Below are 19,632 nucleotides of genomic sequence, written 5' to 3'. Positions count from 1 at the left end.
TTTTCTTCTAGGTTCTCAAGGATCAAAACACAGCTCTGCAAGCTGAGGTTCAGAAGCTGCAGACTCTCCTATCTGAGCAGGTATAGCCAGTGTTTGCTGAGGTTATATCAAATATCTTCCAGTCTTTTAATTTCTTCAGTACTTTTTTCTTAACCTGGTTGTAGGCTGGACTGGTTGGTGTCAAAACTGATGCTTTTTAGGCATTTTCTCTTCCATGGAGGGTTCAAGTAAGACAGTTGTGACTGTCTTCTAGACCTAGTCAAGGGTGTCCAAAGAGACCAGAGCCAGATTTTTACCCTGCTTGTTTTCTTCCATCCTGGACTGAATTCTCAAACCAGTAATAGCAAAGAACAGACCCCTGGAATGGGAAAACTCTTTACATTGTGATGTCTTTGGCCTCCTGTTCTGTATTTTTGCCCATGGCTGCAGCCAGTCTGGTGCTCACAGGATGCTGCAGGTCAAAACTGTGGAGTTGCTGAGCTCCATCTCCTTTGGCAGCATTGCCTGGGAACACCTTGTGAGCACCTCTGACTTTGTACCATTGAGAAAACTTCCTGAAACACTGGAAAAAGACTTGCAGGGCAGGAAACTTTTATTTCCTTTTCTGGGTTGGTGTCTGCTGGCCAGGAGCTCCCTGTCTGGAGCAGCTCCCTTTTTTCTGGTGGAGAACCAGATTTGCAGCCGTGTTCCCCTGGGTCTGGCTGATCTCGTGTCCTGTCTGGAAGACTGGGGCTGATTTTTTTCCTGGAAGCCGATTTATATTTCCCATCTGGTCTCTCACAATGTGGTGGTGTTGAGAAATCATAAATGTTCTGCTGAGTGAGCCTCAGGTAGAGCTCGTGATTCCAATAAAAGCTCAAAAAAGGGAGGTACTGAGCTGGCTGCTGTGGATTAGATGCTGCAAGTTCATAAAATCATCCAGGCATTTGGGCTGGATCTGTCCCTTTTCTGATATATTGATAACTTTCCAGCCTCAGTATTAGAGACACAGGTACCATGAGGACATCCTCCCTCTACTTTATTTTGCTTTCTGTATTAGGGTCGTAACCAAGCTTCTGGTTATTTGTTTTTTTAAATACCAAACCATTATTTATCCAGTTAATGATGACCCCATTGTGTTGTATTTCTTTTAGACAAACAAAGACTTGATAGAGCAGATGGAAAAAAGGTAAGAAACTTTTTTCTTTTGAATCAGAGGCTAAAATAAAGATTTTGTTTGGCAGTAAGGTTACTGTTGGTAGCTAAACTGCCTTCAGAGGTTAACTCTTTCTCCTAATACTCACTCTTGCTTTCTCAGCATGAGAGAGAGGGATGATAAAATCAAGACAGTTGAAGAGCTGCTTGAGGCAGGACTCATACAGGTGGCTAATAAAGAGGAGGAGCTGAAGGTAAAATCTCTTGTATTATCTCTTGATGGGGAAGTAGAGATTAAGTGCTCTTGTGGAAAGTGTGTGTTGGAGTGCTCATAGTGCAGCCTGAGATAATTCCTTTTGAATAGGAAAAGCATCTTGTGGAGACAAGGTTAAAATGTCTTTTGTAAGATAGACTAAGCATTAGCATTGCTGGCCTAGACTAAGTGCTTCTCTCTGCTTAATCTAGAGCAGATTTTGCTAAAATGCAATCCTGGTGTCCTTTGGAATAATGGGAATACATCTCCAGAGCTGTACAATTTGGCTTAACCTCCAACAAATCTGCCTTTAGGAAAGGATGTTTTGTAAAAATTTGACATTAAGAGATTCTTGCATCTTTTTTCTTAATTGATTATCTGGAGGGTTAAATGGATTATAAAGTAGTGACGCTTTTTGGGTGAGGATAAAGTTATTTCCTTCCTGTTTGTTTATAAAGAAAGTAGTGATGAGAAGCCTGGAAAGCCAGAATAAAAATCCCTGTGTGTTTTCAGCTGGCTTTTGCTGGAAAGTTGTGTCTTGTCTACCTGGACAAAGCCAATGTTCCCTTTCTTAATGTCCCTAAATTCCAGGTGCATTGCTGACACCCCTGTGCTGGGGAGAGGTTGCAGAACTGTCAGGTTACTGAACAGCCAAAGATGTGAGCATGTCACAGGATAGTTTGAGTTGGAAAAGACCTTTTAAGATCAAGTCCAACCCATTCCCCCAGCACTGCCAAGCCCACCACTAACCCATGTCCCCAGGTGCCACATCCACAGGGCTTTTAAATCCCTCCAGGGATAATGGTATTTTACAAATTCATCTAAGATGTCTTAATTATTTGTTTGAAATAATATTCTATAGTTTTTTTAACAATGCTAATGGCAGTGTTAGGGGTATGTGAATTTTTAAGCTTGTAATGTGTTTCTGTACAGGGACACCTTTGACTCCTTGTGTATTTTGGACATTATTACTGACTCCAGAGTAGGATCTAGACTGTTAAAGCCCATGGTCTTATAGTTTTCATGATTTGAATCCTGATATCATATAAATACATTGAAAGTAAAAGGCTGTCCCAAAGATGTGAGGAATGGCAATGGCCTATAACATGATGTCTTACATTTACTGTACCTGGGCTCTAATTTCCTATACATTGAAATCCACTCCAAGTTATCCATGATGAATAATTAGTCCATTGAATACTTTGGCTCCAACAGCTGCTGAGGGGAGTGTGTGTGTGTGTCTCTTTCAGAATTTCAAAGTCTTTCACTTATTCTAAAAGAAATTACTTTTCTGTCAAGCTTAACACTTTTTCCCCACCAAATGAGTCTTTCATTATCTGTGTGTCTGCTTTCAAAGGCACTGAGAACGGAAAATTCATCCTTGAGAAAAGAACTTCAAAGTCTGCAAATTCAGCAATCGGAGCAGGTAGTACTTTTCATCTAAAACTTTTATTACACCTAAACTAAATCTGAAAGAATCTTGCTGTGGTTGCAAAAGTCAAGGGAAAAAGGTGGAGATGCCTTTGAAGCCTGTTGGCAAAGCATCCTGTTTTCTTCCAGCCCTGGTCTGGAAGCTCACACTTCTGTCAGATATTTCCTGTGCAGAAGTGTAAGAAGCAGGGCTGATGTAAAGGATCCAGAGTTGGCCACACACTGAAGTGTCTGTGGATTGGTTTTTCCAGAAGCCCAGAGCAGCAGGCATGGCTGGGAGGCAGCTTGTACTGCCCCAGCTTCCTGGTGTGTGTTGGAGCTTTCCAACATTAATCCCCACTCTGCAGGTGTGACTTACCCCCTTCTCTTTATGTCTCTAATCAGTGACACTGTCATTTTTGATGTTCTGATCAGAAGGTGCCTTTCCTTGACATCCAGCTCTGCTTGGACAGCTCAGGAGGGCACTTAGTTTCTAGAAGAATCACTTATGGAAAAGGGGAAGCACAGTGACCATGAAGAGATGTACAGTAGTGCCAGTATTAAAGGTTAACTGATCAAATGCTGGTCTTGAACCTCACCCTCCCCTGGTAAAGATGGGGTGGGTTTGCTTTTGTTTTCCTGGAACTTGCAGCAGACTTGGTATTACTGGTTTGCCAGAAACTGGAGACTGACAGCTAATTTTCTTAGGAGATAAATAAAATCATTATGCTGCTACATAGTTTACTCAGTGCCAGGGTGCTCCAGCTCTCTACTCCTCACCCCTCAACACTTGCAGATTGTTTTGCTATCTTCTGGTTTTTTCTAAGTTGAAGCTCTGTTTTGAACAGGTTTCCTTCCAGTCACTGGTGGAGGAACTCCAGAAAGTGTAAGTTGCTGCACAGATTTAATTTCTGATTGTTACTTCTCTCTGTCTTTATCCCATGACTACAAGTAAATCACTTCCCTGAAATTATTTGCTTTTAACTGGGTGAAGTGTTTGTGTGTGGCAGGAAGCATTTTTACTTTAGAGGCACATCATGTCAGATCAATACCTTCTGCAAATCCAGTTGCTTCTCTGCTAAGCAATTAATTTCATAAGCCTGGCTTGGACTAGGTGAGGAATTGCACTGATTTGTCAGATACTCATTTTTGTTCAGTAGGCATTTTAAAAGGAGTAAGCTTGTTTGCTCTGTGTGTACTGTAAGTTGATAAATACTTTGCTGGAAAGTCCAGTGAAGGCTGATTTTAAGTGTGTATCGTTCCAGGGACCATTGATACCTTAACTTGCATTTTTAGACTGTAATAGTATCTACTTAGCATGTGAATTACTGGTTATATAAAGCCAGCTTGTTCTGATTATTCCTGGTCTTATTCTTCCTATTTGTTCTTCCTGCCTGGTCCCGCTGTGGATCCCAGAGCCTGGTGATGTGATGGGATAACAACCAAAGCTTGTTTGTTTGCTGGAGTAGCACGTTTTTTTCAGCTCATGTTGTCCCTCTACTCTCTTTAAGGATCCATGAGAAGGATGGAAAGATAAAATCAGTGGAAGAACTCCTCCAAGCTGAAGTCCTAAAAGTAGCAAGCAAGGAGAAGACTGTTCAGGTATCTCTCTGCAATCCCTGCCTTGGCTCTTGTGTGGATGCCACTGACTACCATCCCTTTGTTACTGCATGGCACTGTAGAGCAATGAACTTGTAGCATCCATTCTTGTGGCGTTTTTGTGTTTCCATTGTCCAACCCTGTCTGTTTTGTCATTGAAAAGGCTTTGACACAGGAAATAGAGGCTCTGAAAGAAGAAGTAGGAAATTCCCAGCTTGAGATGGAGAAACAGGTAAAACACCTTAGTGGCAGCAGTGTGAACCAGCCTTGCCTTGGATGCGCTGCTCACTCATTTCTGTTCTGGTGTGTTTTGTTTCACTGCTCAATGTCACTGGGTAGGGGAATGTTTTAGTGGTAGAGCTACACTGTTCTTGGATATAAAGCCATAAATGTGTAGTGTAACTAGTGCTGTCCTTCAGAAACCACGTACCTTTGGATGCCTGAGCTTTCTGGACTGTTAGTATGGAATTTGGCAGGAATTGCTATAGCTTCAGGCACTGCAACATTTACTCTGGCTGGGCACAGTGCATAATGTCCCTGTAGTAAACATGGAAACCTGGGACATTTTTGGGGGCTGACAACTTGGAAATTTTAACTTCTGAAGTTGCATCTCCTGTTGTTGGCCTTTCTGTATTGCTGGAACAAAAACTACAGGCCCAAAATAGTATCTGGTTTCCAGGTAAACCCAAGACTGTTTTCTTCCCAGTGCCCAAAGAGAGTCGGTCTTGGCACAGTAAGTTTTACTCCAGCTCTCAGGAATGCAGGAATGGAGGAGTCTTGGCTTTTTTGGCATGATTGCTGTCTAGCATCCAGAACAAAGGAAGCCCACGTTTCCTTAGGGAGCCCATTCTGCAGGCAGCTCAATCCATCGTGCTGTCAGGAAGTTTGCTTGTTTGTGTGGGTTGTGGTTTTGGTCTGCACTTTTTTTTTTTTTCCCCCCAGTCTTTCTAGCTACATTCCAACATGTCACCCCCCTTTTCTTCTTCCCTTAGTGTTAAAGTTTTGTCCTTTTTAGGCAAAGCTTCACAGAATGTGTTTCCGTCTTGGGCTTTTCCTCCAAAGCAAATTTCCAGGAACTGAGGGAGTTATTTTTGTGTGTTTCCTTCCCTGGAACTGACACAGAGCTCAGAAAAAAAGGGCAGTTTGTAGTTGGTGTCTCTGGAAAGCTCCAAAGGTGATACATTTGTGCCCCTCCTGCAAGCAGAATAGAGATTTTTGGGAATGTCTAAAACTCCTGCCATGTTGTGGTAGAGGATCTGCCACAGATAACAGCATCTACACAGATAACTACTGTCAGTCTTTCATGCAGAATTCAAAAGAAACATTCCCACTAAATCTTGTATCTTCAACCCATGTTCTGCTTTAAATGGGAATTTAAAGGAGTGCTGACATTGCAGAGAGCATCCAAAAAATCAATTCCTTGTGCAAAGACCTCAGTGATCAGGGATGGTCCCTCTGGTTTGAGCTGCAGTTGCCAGTGAGATGGTTGTCATCATCAGTGTCTGCTTCTTCCTGTGTGTCCCGTGGTGGAAACATGGGCCTGCTTGTGTTCCCATTTGCACCATTTCCTTTGCTGCTCTGGAAGCCACATTTTAGATGTGGAGAAAGTAAATGGTGAAGACACTTGGCTTCTCACAATTAAAAAAAAAAGACAGAGGAGTGTTTATGCTTATATAACTGCAACAAATAGTGCCTATTTTATGAATGTCTGTATTTTTCCCCCATGTTTCTCCCTAGAGCAGTTTTTAGCATTTATTTTGTTTTTTCCACCTGCCTTGAACTGAAGCACTGATTATTTTCTTTAGGTGTCCATTACATCACAAGTCAAAGAACTCCAGACTCTGTAAGTACAGTTGTTAATGGCTGATCTGCCCTGTGCACCCCTTACTTCTCTGCTCTATTTTAAGTTAAAATGTTCTTTCCTGCTGTCTGTGCTCCACGTGGAGTGATCCAGGCTGTTAACACTGGTCTTAGATGTGTGTCCTTGTTAGAAATACCTGGTCCTGCCTGAGACAGCAAACAGGAAGTGCTGCCTGGCTTTGTGAGCCCCAGTTTAGTTGCAAGGGATTAAATTCAAGTCAGGATGGAGGGATGTAGGCAAGGCATAGAGGAAAACTGACTTTGGTAATATCTGTGCTGTAGCTGGGTGGGTAAGGGATCAGTCAGTCCCTCGTGTCCCCAGCTGGGGAGGGGGAAGGAAGTATTTTTAGATGAGGAGAGCACACGTGTGTGATATCCCTGCAAATATGTGTCAGCTCTCACTTAAATGAGCAGTACCACTGATCAAGGGCATCTCCTGCTAACCCAGGCTCTGAAGTGGAGGTGTTCACACATTGATTTTTAGCAGGTGAATTGTGTTTGTGCCTTTGATCAGAGATGCTACTTTTGTTTGTGTGCTGCAAAGCATAGGATGGTTTATTTTCAGGTGGATAAAAGGGAAGGGTTTATGCTGTGTGTCTCTGTGTGTTTAATGGTACAGGCTGAAGGGGAAGGAAAAACAGGTGAAAACCATGGAGGCCTTATTGGAAGAGAAGGAGAAAGAGATTGCTAAGAAAGGAGAATGTCTGCAGGTAAGCCTTCTTTGGTATTCTGGAGGGAAATAAGTTCTGTTGCAGCATTTCTGGCTGTGAAAAAGATAAATTTACATTTCTAAACTTGCCTTTTTTTTTTTTTGTCTAAAGGGTCAGAAGGATACAATTGCACAATTAACTGTAAAAATTCAGGAGTTAGAACAGCAGAACCTGCAACAGCTCCAACAGGTACAGCCTGCAGTGTGGATGTGGTTTGGGAATGCTCCTTGGTTGAACAGGAAAACGTTTCTCTCCTCTACCTCTCAAAAAGGGTTTGCATTGCCTTCAACCTACAGAGCTGTTTTAAATCCTACTTGACTAAGCTGGTAGTCTGCTGTGCAGAGATCCCACTAGTTCAGCTGTGTTCATCCAAAACAGGTTTTACATGGATAACAAGTTCTGAGAGCTTTTCTTTAGCTGGGCTGATACTGCATGTAATGAGGAGCTTTGGTGGTCTGAAAGCTTTGAAGCTCCCAGACAGAATCAGAGCTGTGTCCTGGGCACCTCCTTGCCAGACTGAAGCAGGTCTGGAGGCCTCTAGTCATGGAAGAACTCTTGCTGTGACTGAATATAGCAGCTCCTCTTAAAGTGGTCAGGCTTTGCTGTGATCCCTTCCTGCCTTTATCTGGGGCTGGAATATCTTGGCTTTTGATTTCCTGCACTGGACTTGAGAACAGGTAACTGGACATCCTTGATGGAAGAATTTTCCCAGTAAGGTGGTATTCTAACTCAGTTTGGATTTTTGTTGATAGTAAAAGGGGAGAAACTGAGTTGCACTTTTATTTTGGGTGGAAGTCTAGACAGGAATATTTCCCAGGGGAAATATGGAATGGAGAGCAATTGGCTGGTGTGAAGTTTGGGATGCTTGATGTAAGCTCTACTTCTGAAATCCATTATGTGTTTAGCTATTCTTGGATCAGTGTCTGATCCAAAACTCCTGGTATTTCTTTGGCAAGTGTCTTGCAAGTTGTGTGTTGCTTCTGCTCATGCAAAGAGTTGCTGTTAATTTGAAAACTGTGCCATCAAAATGAGATTGGGAATTACTTTTTACAGGTACCAACTGCATCTCAAATCCAGGACCTGCAGAGCATGTGAGTATGCATAGTAGCAGTTCCTCAAGTGTCTGCTGAGAATATGCATTTGATGCTGGCATTTATCTTAAATTAGAATGTATGAATTGGTTTCAGGAATTTCATGGGCTTTGCTAAAATAAGCTCTTAGTGCTGATGGCTGTTCAGTGTCTGGTGTCCCTGCCTATCCTGCCTGAGTAGTGCTGCTGACACTCTCTGGGAATGTTCACTCAGGGCTCTATTAACCAGTGAAACTTCCTGTGTCTAGTGATAATTTCTCCTTCTGTTTAGCATTTTTAAGAGTGTGGACTGAAGTGCCTGTGGCTCAGCTGGTGGAAGCAGTGAACAGATCCAGTCTGCCATTTCCAGGCTGAGATGCAATAGCCAATTCTCCAGCTCCTGTTTTATGGAGAAAGGCTGCCAGGCTTTCTGTTTTGACTCTGCTTTGTCTGGCTGCTCTAAGTCAGAGGAAGGTCGTGTGAGACTGTGCCAGAAAGGGCTCTGTCTTTAATGCAGCTCTTGTGATGTGCTGCCCTCCCAGCAGAGCTCTGGTAGAGCCAGGACATGGTACCTGAGGCAGCCTCACCTTTAGGAGAGTGTTCCTGGCACCTTCAGAGCCACCTGGCTTGCAGGGATTGCTCAGGTGATCAGTTCCTTGGGTTGGAGCTGTAGTGCAATGGTTTCTTCTCCATGTGTGTGTGCTCTCCTTTTGGCTGATTATTATATGTAGCATACAAAATATATTTATCTTCTGCTGCAAAAACTGTCCCAGTTAGTGTCTGTCCCTTTTTAGCATAAATTTTTTTCCTTACTTTAATCTTTTTTTTTTTCTTACTTTCTAAACCATCTCTGCAGGTTGAAAGGGGAAGAAGAACAAATGAAGAAATTGAAAGCTGTGGTGGAAGAAAAAGAGAGAGAAATTGCAAATCAAGAAAAACAGTTGCAGGTAAAGTTTTGATAACATCTTTGAGGAATGTATGTGTTGTGAGTGTGTATCTGTATTTATGCATGAGTATATATTACCTTTTTTCTTTCAACAGGAGGTGCAAAAAGAAAATGAATCTTTTAAAGCTCAAATACAAGAATTAAAGCAGGAGAACTGCAAACAGGTACAGCTTCCAATTGCACTGTTTGAATGAAGTTGAAGGGAGTGATGGTATCTTGTAAGATGGTATGGAAAAAGCAGAGGTTGTTTTGACCATGGAAAGCCAGGGACAGCTTCAGGGCTGGGTTGCACTTAAGCCAGTTTTTCTGGCTGTGGATATCTATTCCTGTTTCCCTTTATCATGTGGATTTGCAGCCTTGTGTTCTTTCTTACTCCTGCATTCTAATCTACCTTTCCACCTGGTCTTTCCACGCTGTATCCCAGCCAGGCTCCTGGCCAAGGGGAACTGGATGGGATTCTCTGAAAGGCCCAGAGTGCAGCTGTGTGGTGTTGCAGCAGTGCCTGATTAACAAGGCAGATCATGGTCTCTGCTGCTGGTCTGCTCCTAACACATTTCTGATCTCTTTGTAGGCATCTCTGGCTGTCCAGAGCGAGGAGCTTCTCCAAGTGTGAGTAATGCCAGAAGTTGAATGCAACTGATTCATTTCAGTTACTGCTCAGGAAATTTAGAAGGTGAAATAAATGCCAAATGTACAATATCAGAGTGTGAGAAGTGGGCAGTAAGAAAACAAAGAAGTTTGCTATCTAATAAAACTTGAACATGGAGATTCTGCTCACGATGACAATCCTGCAGTCTCCTGCAGACAGACAGTGCTGTCAGTGTGTTGTGCCCACCACGGAAGTGAGCCATGATTGATTTAATTTTGGATGCATGCCAGCTCAGCTGTATGGCTGAAAAGTTAAATGTTGGTGTTTCAAGCAAAAGTGACAGGCTTTTTTTTCTTGGAACCTCAGCTCAGTAGAGGGGTTTTTGTATTATAAAGTCATCCGTTGGAAATCTCTTCCCAGGGAAGATCTCGGGGGTAAAAGTGTGTTATAACGTGGAGCTGAAGCACACTAAATAACCATGTGGAAGCTAATGCCATACTGCCTTACATTGTGCTAAGCAAATTGCCACTGTCATGCATTTTTGGCTGGCAGAATTATTTGTCTTTTAAGTTAAATGACTTATAAATTGTGGACTAGGTGCTTGAAAGGGAATGCTCTTATCCAGCAGGCCTGTTCTGTGGTGCTGTACTAGTGTGGGCTGGCTGACTTATCCTCAGCTAATGCTCTGCCTTTCTGTGGCCCTGATAAATGTGTGCAGATGCCTCTTGTAGGCAAACAACAGCTTTACAATGGGCTTTGCTCTGGCAGCCCGTGGTTCACAGAGCAGTGGGAAGCAAGCGATGCTGCCAAGTCAGCGAGAGCAGCTTTTCAAAGAGAGTGTGTTGCTGGAAGGGAAGGCAAGGCAGTGTATGGGAAAGGGTGTCAGTGCTTCACTGGAAATTTCTTCAGTGTCTCCTGACTTGTTTATGGTTCTCTTTGTCAATTCAGGGTTGCAGGCAAAGAGAAGGAAATCGCCAGTCTCCAAAACGAGCTCGCCTCTCAGAGAAACGCCTTTGAGCAGCAGAGGAAAAAGAACAACGTAAGGAAATTCTTCCCCCACTGCCCCAGAAAATCCCCCAAACTCCCAAACCAATCAAACCTGTGTGCACAGCACTCCCTGATGCCTGGGGCATTCTGCAGGGAGTGTCTGCTGTGTTGTGCCCCCTGGACACTCCTTTCCTCTTGGGAGTGACTGAGCATACTTTACTTTACTGGTTTAGAGTTTGTCACCTCCTTGACAATTTGCTTATTGGATGAGAGGAAGGAGAACTGCTAGGGAACACATCCCAGAGCAGGTTCTTAGATTTGGATTCAAGCCTTAAAAGCCCTGTTGAGAAACACATCCTTTGCCAAGGGAAGAGGAGGGAGTTTGGGGAGGGGAGGGTGGGAGGATGAAAGGTGCTGTGCTCTGAGTTATGGTCCTTGTGCATGGACATGGGAGGAGGCATTACCTTCAGGGTGGTCAGATCTGGCTCTTCCCAGTCCTGAATGACTAATCCTGACCTTTCTGAGTGGGTGAAGGACCATGAGCCTTCCTTCACAGCAGCTGCTGATGGTGCAGTTCTGGTTGTTTGTGGGTGGAATTAAAGCTTGTATCTGCCATCAGAGAGCTGTGAAGTTACTTCCTTGTAATACATTACCTGTGCAGGGCAAGAGTGTTATCTTTTAAGTTACTTGGAAGAAAGTTGATTTATCTTGCCTATCCCTCCTTGATTGCCTGTAAAATCTGATGGATACCATGCAATAAGCTTTATTGCTTAGTAGAGGGACAATATAAGGAAGATGCACAAGGAAAATATTGAGCTGTAGAGCAAGGACTGCTGCCTAAGAGCTGAAATAAAATAGAGGGAAAGTGGCTGAGTAGTCTCTGAAAACAGATGAGCTGGAAAGGTAGAACATATGCACGTGTGTTTCCTGGGGAATCGCAAGGTCTGAGTACCCTTCGTGGTGCAGGCAGAAATCTGACTGCTGCTAAAGGGCAGACCATGCCTGCAGGTCCCAGCTTTTTCTCCAGTTTTATCCAATATTGTGTTTATATCCTGTAGAACAGCCCTTAGGATAGCAGGCAAACAGAAGTGGTGAAGTGAAGCTGGTGTAGGTACGTGCTAGGGTTTGAATGCCACTTCGGTGAATTAAAAACCAATACAGAACAGCCCTTTGCTGAAGGAGATTGCTCTGAGGGTTGGAAAAAGTTTAATCCTCCCTGCAAGGCCCACCATCCTTCCTAGATATGAGCTGTGAGGCTGCTCTTAGAAGAGCTCTGGGCCTCCTCGCTGAGCTTGCATGTTGACGCCTTGTGGAGTACACGTTTGATGACCTCGCCAAGAAAGACTCAGGAGCGCGGCACTGCGGTCTCTCCATGTGGATCTGGGATGTGCTTGCCACTGCTGAAATCCCAAAAACCTCCCAGGAGGGCTGGTGAGCAGCAAACCAGTTCTCTGGGGGTGCAGTGGAGAGACCTGTGTGGGGTAAACTCTGCCAAACGAGGCCCTGAGCTTCGCGTTTCTAAAACCGGCCCCGGCGCAGGAGGTTTGGGCTGAGGCCCAAGGTCGGGTTGCAGGATCAGGGGCATAAATGTGCACACACCTCCATGTCTCCTGGGGTCCATGCTGGGTTCTGCACCGCGACATGCCTAACACTCTGTTGTGTAATCTGTGGTTTGGTGTCTGTGTTCCTCACTACTTTTGAAAACTTCCCTCTTTCTTCTTACAAGTGCAGTCAAAGTGTGGGGTCGCTGTAGTGATACAGCTCTGCAGTAACACTTGGATCAGTTTTGGACACGGGGGCAGGTTGGGCAGAATTGGCATTTTTACCCCCCCCCTCTTTTCATTCAGACTCTTTGAACATCACACTTGGTTTTTGCTAGTGTATGTCATATTCCCCAGCAAAATCATCTTGCAGTAACCAGCATTTAAATGCAAATGGTGGAATGTAATGCGAAATATATCTCTGAAGTAAAAAGGAAAACAGTTTGAATATTGGCTGAACTGAAATCATTCTTTCTAAAAATGATTAGGACCTTCGGGAGAAAAACTGGGAAGCAATGGAAGCATTGGCATCAACTGAAAAATTGCTGCAGGACAAAGTGAACAAGACTGCCAAGGTTGTAATGTTGACTGCTAGAAATGATGCATTAAGCTAGAAGCAGATCTGCAGCTGGTTTTTTAAGTGAAATGGAGACGTTTAACTTTTACTGCAGTTTAAGTATAATCTCTTCTGAGCGATCATTCATATACTCTCACCTCTGCTTCTTCCTGTTGTCTTTAGGTTTTTGGTTTGTTTTTTTTTAATTGTTAGTTTGTGGGCATGCTGACTTTTGATTTCCGTTTGCATAATTGTTAGAGCTGTTGTGAATTGTTTTTGCTTTGTGGGGAGCTCCAGAATAAAAGCTGTGCTGGTGAGCAACCTGCTTTCTTCTACTGGGCTTTGGCTGTGCTTGAACAAATCTATTGGACCTGTGAAGAACCAGGACTAAATTATTATTATTATTTAAAAACCTGGGAGCTTCTCAGGAAAATGGTGTGACCACAGCTGTGAATTTGCTCCTTGAAGGCATGTGAAGCTCGACAGGGACCATGGGACCGATGCTCAAAACGATACAGGGTGTGATTCGCTCTGAAAGGAGCTCGTGTTTGCTGTGAGCCTGATTCAGTGTTAATTGCCACTGTGCAGAATTTAAAAAAAAAAAAAGGCATCAAACTAACTGTAGGAACACAAGTCAGGTAGCTAGAAGCAGAGGAGCTCTGATTTGGGGTTGTGTGCCTGTGTTTTGGAGGTGTCTCTGCTCTTCGCTGGCCCCGCGGTCAGGGAGGTTTGTACCTGCTTTTGCTGTGTGCTAATGCTTGCCTGCTTTCTCTTGCAGTTGGAAGACCTCACCAAACAGCCACTTGCCACTTCTTGGTGGTTCCTAAATTGCTGCCAACTAACACACTTAGCACTACTTCACAACCTAATGTCTCGTTTCTGTCTCTGAATCTCAGCCTGCTCACACCACCGACCTCTTGCAGCAGGGGAACTCAGAGCAGCAAGGCAGTGATGTCAAAGGAAAAAAAAACAAGTATCAGTGAAGGATTTGGGCTGAAAGCTGCATTCTGTGAAGGGTTTCAGGCTTTCTACATTTAAATTTAAATGGGAACCTGAGCGTCATGGGGCTAAATTAACCCAATCTGCCACAAGCACAGCAAGCATATGTCCTGTGGCTGCTCTGCTTTAAATGTTAAATACATGGAAGGATGGATCTGTGTTGCCCTTGGCTCTGGGTATTTATACTGGCAGAGCAATAACAAAGAAAACCTGGAGATTGTCACACAGCTCTAATAATTATTTCCCATTGCATCCAGGGTTGGGACAGGAGGATGTAAGGGTCTTCCTCTTGAGTACTTAATGTTTAGAAGTCTTACTTTCTTGGCCTGGTTCAAATGTGCATTAACACAAAGTTTCCTTTAGATTTTAATTAACTTAAGGTGACTTCTTTTTTTTTCCCATCTAAAATTGTTTAAAAAGCATGGATTTTAAAAAAAAAAAAATAGTTGATTGACCAAACTGCTTGTTTTTGAGCTCGCTCAGGTTGAGTGACAGGGTTGGTGTGATCTATGGATGCAGTTACTCAGCACAGTGTAGCTTGTGTTGTGAACAAGTGACTGATGGTGTGATTTCTGTACAGCCAGGCTAGATTGGAGGCGAACATAAGAAAATAAAAGCTTAAGCGAGAACAAATGTGAAGGCCAAATTCTGAAGCAATTTAGTGTCCATTTTTGAACCAATTTACTGGCAATTTTAGAGACTATAGCGCCTTTCTCACTTACAAAAGGACTTTCTGGGTTAAGTAAGTTACTGTAGGCATAGAAAAGGCTATTGCCAGGTCTGTGGAGTGTTTTTTCCCTTATTTCATGTGAACCCTTCTCTTGGTTTAGGAGAAGCAGCAGCATTTGGAAGCTGCCGAGATGGAGACGCGCGAACTCCTCCAGAAGCTGTTCCCTAAAGTCTCTCTACCTTCTAATGTGGTAAGAGAAGTGGCTCCTCTTAACCTTCTGCTGGGAACCAGGGAGCTCTGGTCCTGCTGTGCTGGGCAGTCTGGAGTGTTTCCTCACAGTCCCCTCTCTCCCAAGGTTTTTGCAGTGGGACAAGAGTGTCTTGCTGGTGATGCCTTGTGCTTCCCACCAGCAGAGAGGCAAAGCTGCCTCTTATTTCAAGACAAGTGTTAAAAAAGAAATTGTCATTATTGTGTGTTTTCTTATTGACTCAGTATCCAGTTTACCTGTCTGTGTCATCTTGCAACTGAGCCAGTAAATTTTGAGGGGTGAATAAGGTCTGCTGTGTGTTTGCTCACTGTCTGGCACAATGGGGATCCATCTTTTCCCCCCCCACACCTTTCTGGAGGAGTTGTGCTGCCTCAGTGACAGCTAACACAGTTTAGGAGGGTTTATTTTGTTCCCAAGCACTGATTTCCAGTTTTATATCCTTGGTGGCTGTCAGTTGTTTGCAGGGAAGGTGCACTGGGTTCGTGTGGTTCAGATGGGGTGAGTAATGTGAAGTGAGGCTGGGAAAATGGGGTTTGCATTCCATTTATAACGTCTAGAGGTTTTGAATATTCATATTTAAAATTGTTCCCAAATGTGCTAAACTTAGTCTCCTGATGAGCCAGTCTTTAAAAAGACTGTTTCTGTAAGGTTATAAAACAGCCTTCCTAGAATTACGCAGCAAGCGTCTGCTTTAATTGCTCAGGGATTTTGGAAAAGATTCCCTTCAATCTTCAAATACTTCTTGTGGAGCCCTGACACTTGCAGGGAGTCCTCTGTCACCCAGCTGTATTTCAGCACATCCAAGCCCCTGTGAACTGTGTGTGTGTGTGTGTGTGTGTGTGTGTGTGTCATAACCTCGTGCTCCTGGATTGCTGCCCACCAGCCCCTTTCAGCTGTGTGTGGCACTGGCTGAACAACAACTGTGTGTGAGCTCTGGGGACTCAGAGGACTGAAACACTGCTCCCTGAGCCTGCAGTTGGGAGGCAAAATGTCCTGAAGATAGCTTTTGTTGAGGTTATTCTCAGCTTTAACTGAATGATTTCCCAACAGAGCCACAGCGAATGGATATGTGGGTTTGAAAAGATGGCTAAAGAATACTTGAGAGAGGCTTCAGGATCTGAGGATGTCAAGGTAGGCACAAGGTGGACAAATTGTGTGTGGCATAATGTATTTTTCCAGTGTAAATCTTACACACTGTCAAGCTCAAATTCTCAAACAAGTCACAAGAAAATTGCTTTATAGAATCCTAGAATCATTTGGGTTGGAAGGAACCTTAAAGATCATCCCCCCTGCTTTGGACAGGGATGTCACTCACCAGACCAGGTTGCTCCAAGTCCCATCTAACCTGTCCTTGAATACTTCCAGAGATGGGGCAGCCACAGCTTCCCTGGGCAACCTGTGGGTGTTTGCAAGTTGTAAATCAGAAATGTATTTGCATCTTTGAAAAGTGCCTCATGGAGTTGGGGGTTCATGAAATTCAAAATCTCTCTTCCATTTTTCTAGTAATGGGCATTTTTTCAGTAACTCACATGAAGTTTGTGCTTTGAATGTTGAGAGTTGTAGATGAACATTGCACTTGCTCTTGTCTTTGCATGGGTTGGGAAGACAGACCTGCCCGTGAATGACACCAGCTTGTGGAAATAAGATGAATAGAACTGAAATCCATCCACTGAGATGTGACTCCTGTGGTCCCTTTTTTTCCTTTGCCCAGGCTATGGAGCAGAAGTTGAAGGAGGCTGAGGAAATGCACATCCTGCTGCAGCTGGAGTGTGAGAAATACAAATCTGTTCTGGCAGAGACGGTGAGTTGGATGCCTGGTCACCTGTGTGGTGCTTCAAGCTGCCTTTCTTCTGCTCTGAGCTTTCAAATCCCTCTCTCTTCTTAGGAGGGGATTTTACAAAGGCTACAGAGGAGCGTGGAAGAGGAAGAAAGCAAATGGAAGATAAAAGTTGAAGAATCACAGAAGGAACTTAAACAGGTATTTCTGAAGATTTTTTTTTCCCTTTTTTTTTTTTTTTACAGCAGCCAGGCAGGTTCTGCTTGAAGTCACAGAAGGTGTTTGAGCTCTGTGAAGGCAGGTGTAGAACAGCCCTGGCTGCCTGGTTTGATGTGCTCGTGACCAGGGAATGAAAAAGGTGAAGCCTGCAACAAGTATAATAGGAGTGATTCCTCACATCAGTAGTATTTTGGTGCTCTGATACTTTGCATGAAGCTAAGACTGATTTTTAGTTTTTAAAGGAATGTATTTCCGTTAAATGGACCTGCAAAATGGGGGATTTGTCGATATATTCAGATTTGTGTGGCTGTTTCTGCTGCCATCTTTAGAGAAGCAAGAACAAATAAACAGCACAGGTGTAAGGTCTGTGGCCATTATGACAAGTCTGTGTCACAGTCCTGTCATCACAGAATGGTTTGGGTTGGAAGGGACCTTTAAAGACCATCTTATTCCAACTTCCTTCTGTGGGCAGAGACACCTTCCACTAGACCAGGTTGCTCCAAACCCCATCCAGCTTGGCCTTGAACACTTCCAGGATGGGGAGTCATTTGCAGGTGATGCAGGAGGCAGCTAAATGGCAAGTAGTAAAATCAGTACTGATGAGATGGGAAACCAAAGGTCAAGAAATGTACATGTGTCCTGTTAGTGTGCCCAGGAATATGTTTTTCTGATCCTGATAACTTGGACAGACAGCTTCTGTTGAGCACCTGGATTCTTTTTCCAAGTCTATTTGTGAATAGATATGGACTCTTTGAGCTAAAATTGAAGTATCATAGGATCATAACAGTTTTTTGGAAGCTGTTAAAATACTGCTCAATCCATTATGGTCAACTAATTACTCTTGAAATTGCCTGCAAAGCTTTCCTTTTAGGAAGGCTCTGTTAGCAAAAGTGGGAAGAAGAAAGCTTTTTTTATGTCTCTTTCCCAGTTTACAATTAAAGTAGGTCAAACTGCTTTTTTTTTGAAAAATAATTTCTAAAGTATTTCTGCTTAGTAAATTTGAGTGCCAGAGTGTGAGCCTGGAGCAAACAGATGATTTGTAAACATCTCGTTTGAGGGGCTCACAGAGGCTGTCAGATCTTGAACTAGAGATGTGCTACCATCTGCTGCACTTACACAGCCCCTAATAAGGCTAAAAATACTGGGTTTGGGTATATGATGGACTCTATTCCCTGCCTAGGAAGGATATTTCCTTTACTATGGCTAATGGCCAACTGGATTAGTCTTTATATTCCAAATATTTCAGTCATTTAGGCTCTAAATATGTCAAAGAACTTCTTAGGTTGGGAGAAGGTAGAAGAGGTGTTCCAACATAGACTCAGATATATTGTATTATTTGACCATCTTATTTTATTCAACCACTGATTTAATCCTCAGTATTTTTAGAAGGTAGGAGCAATCTCGTGTGTATAAGGAGAGTTTGTCTTAGACCAGCCCTACTAAATATCTTTATTTTTCCTGAAAACTGCAGATGAAAACTTCAGTCACTTCTTTGGAGCACGAGGTGGAGAGGTTAAAGGAAGAAATCAAAGAAGTTGAAACTGTACGTGCAGGTGTTTGTTTTTTTGGTTTTCTTTCCTTGTCTTTGAAGATTTATGTTATTTAAACACGATTTAGGCTTGTGCTGTAAATCTGAACTTTCTGGGCTTCTCTCCTGCAAGCAGCACAGCCCGTGCTGCAGTTTAATCTGAGTCTTTTGGGCAGTGTTTTTAAAGAGCAGAGAAGCTGAGTACTGGAAATTGTGCTGTTTTTTACTTCTGTACTCACCCACTGGAGCCCTTTCTTGTGAGGCTGAACAGTTTACTGCTTGTTGACAATCTTGGGCTTGATTCTTTTTCTTTTTATCTTTTTTTTTTTCCCCAAAGTGTAGCAGTTTAAATCTGCACTGTGCAATCACTGCATTTGAAATGCTCTCTAAATGTCATGGAATATTTGGTAGAAATTTACAGCTAATTACAAATCAAGCAAATGACACTGCGAGAAAGCATTGGAAACATGTGTTTTAACTCTGTTTTTCTGTTTCCAGCTTAAAAAAGAGAGAGAACATTTGGAAAGTGAACTAGAAAAGGCAGAAATAGAACGATCTACTTATGTTTCAGAAGTCAGAGAGGTAAACTTAATTGTCCAAGCTGTTCTTTTCTTTTTTTTTTTTTTGCTTTTATTTCTTTTGGTTCCCAGTTGGCTGGCAAACTAACCCAGTGCTTAGCCCCTGTGGCTGAGGAGTTTGTATGCTTGTGACACCTTAGGGTAGAGCGGCACACTAACAACTGAGCAGAAGAGAAGGGGGCATCCTAAGGAGACAAATCCTAAAACTCTAAACTTCATTTCAGCTCAAAGATCTCTTGACTGAATTGCAGAAAAAACTTGATGATTCATATTCTGAAGCAGTAAGACAGAATGAAGAGTTAAATTTGGTAAGAAGCTTGTTCTCCGTTGGGCACAAACCAGGCTCCCAGCATACGTATGAAGCGGAGACTTATTTCAAATCCTGTCTGTTCTGCTAACCTCTTCAGCTTGGTATTTTTGTCCATTGAAATCATTTATGTAGTCTGACTTTTTACAATTTGTCTCTCTTCTCTGCTCCTAACAATAGCATGTCTGGTTCTTAAGACCTTTTTTCCCCCAAAGTCTGTAAGACTTTCGTTCCTGAAACTTCTTGAGAAGATTTGCAATGTAGGCATATGCAACAGCAAATGTAATGGCCTTGGAGCAGCAAAAGTGGTGCTCTCAACCTGAGGATTATTCTCTGATTTTCTTTTTTTTTTCCCCCCAAAGCTTTTTGAGGATGCAACTGTGGTATCTGTGTTCTGGCTGCACAGAGCCTTTTCCATCCTGCTCTGTATGTACAGAAATTGGCCAAAACCAATGTTAGATTAATTCAGAGTACCCAGCCATTCAGCTGCTGACATCCTGCTGTGGCTGAATAGCTGTGCTGGCTTGGTGCTTGCATGTGAAACAGCGTGTTTGGCTAGAAATGCTTCCAGCCAATAATGCTCCTATACCAGCTTTCTCAAGAAGGACTTGGATTAACCGAGGATAGACCCA

The 19,632-nt window shown here is 43.1% G+C and overlaps 1 protein-coding gene across 8 annotated transcripts in view; it reads left to right on the top strand.

Moving 5' to 3' along the window:
• Positions 1–19,632, top strand: part of KTN1 (kinectin 1) — a 53,222-nt gene that overhangs the window by 24,040 nt on the left and 9,550 nt on the right. For 3 of the 8 annotated variants that reach the window (XM_029964166.1, XM_018082710.1, XM_018082711.1), the window contains 23 exons: positions 12–80; positions 1,134–1,168; positions 1,298–1,388; positions 2,745–2,813; positions 3,646–3,683; positions 4,309–4,399; positions 4,560–4,628; positions 6,202–6,239; positions 6,876–6,966; positions 7,078–7,155; positions 8,020–8,057; positions 8,892–8,982; positions 9,077–9,145; positions 9,553–9,590; positions 10,519–10,609; positions 12,587–12,673; positions 14,484–14,573; positions 15,642–15,722; positions 16,303–16,392; positions 16,477–16,569; positions 18,059–18,130; positions 18,614–18,697; positions 18,918–19,001. In XM_029964166.1, the coding sequence (XP_029820026.1) occupies positions 12–80; positions 1,134–1,168; positions 1,298–1,388; positions 2,745–2,813; positions 3,646–3,683; positions 4,309–4,399; positions 4,560–4,628; positions 6,202–6,239; positions 6,876–6,966; positions 7,078–7,155; positions 8,020–8,057; positions 8,892–8,982; positions 9,077–9,145; positions 9,553–9,590; positions 10,519–10,609; positions 12,587–12,673; positions 14,484–14,573; positions 15,642–15,722; positions 16,303–16,392; positions 16,477–16,569; positions 18,059–18,130; positions 18,614–18,697; positions 18,918–19,001 (1,677 nt within the window). The remainder of the gene's footprint in view (positions 1–11; positions 81–1,133; positions 1,169–1,297; positions 1,389–2,744; positions 2,814–3,645; positions 3,684–4,308; positions 4,400–4,559; positions 4,629–6,201; positions 6,240–6,875; positions 6,967–7,077; positions 7,156–8,019; positions 8,058–8,891; positions 8,983–9,076; positions 9,146–9,552; positions 9,591–10,518; positions 10,610–12,586; positions 12,674–14,483; positions 14,574–15,641; positions 15,723–16,302; positions 16,393–16,476; positions 16,570–18,058; positions 18,131–18,613; positions 18,698–18,917; positions 19,002–19,632) is intronic. The other 5 variants (XM_018082712.1, XM_018082714.1, XM_018082713.1 and 2 more) reach the window with 5 other exon arrangements.

Source organism: Manacus vitellinus, unplaced genomic scaffold (assembly GCF_001715985.3).
Source record: "Manacus vitellinus isolate BGI_N305 unplaced genomic scaffold, ASM171598v3 scaffold_6_pilon, whole genome shotgun sequence".
Classification (NCBI taxonomy): domain Eukaryota; kingdom Metazoa; phylum Chordata; class Aves; order Passeriformes; family Pipridae; genus Manacus; species Manacus vitellinus.
Note: the sequence above shows the minus strand (reverse complement) of the source record. Positions and strands in the feature narration are given on the sequence as shown.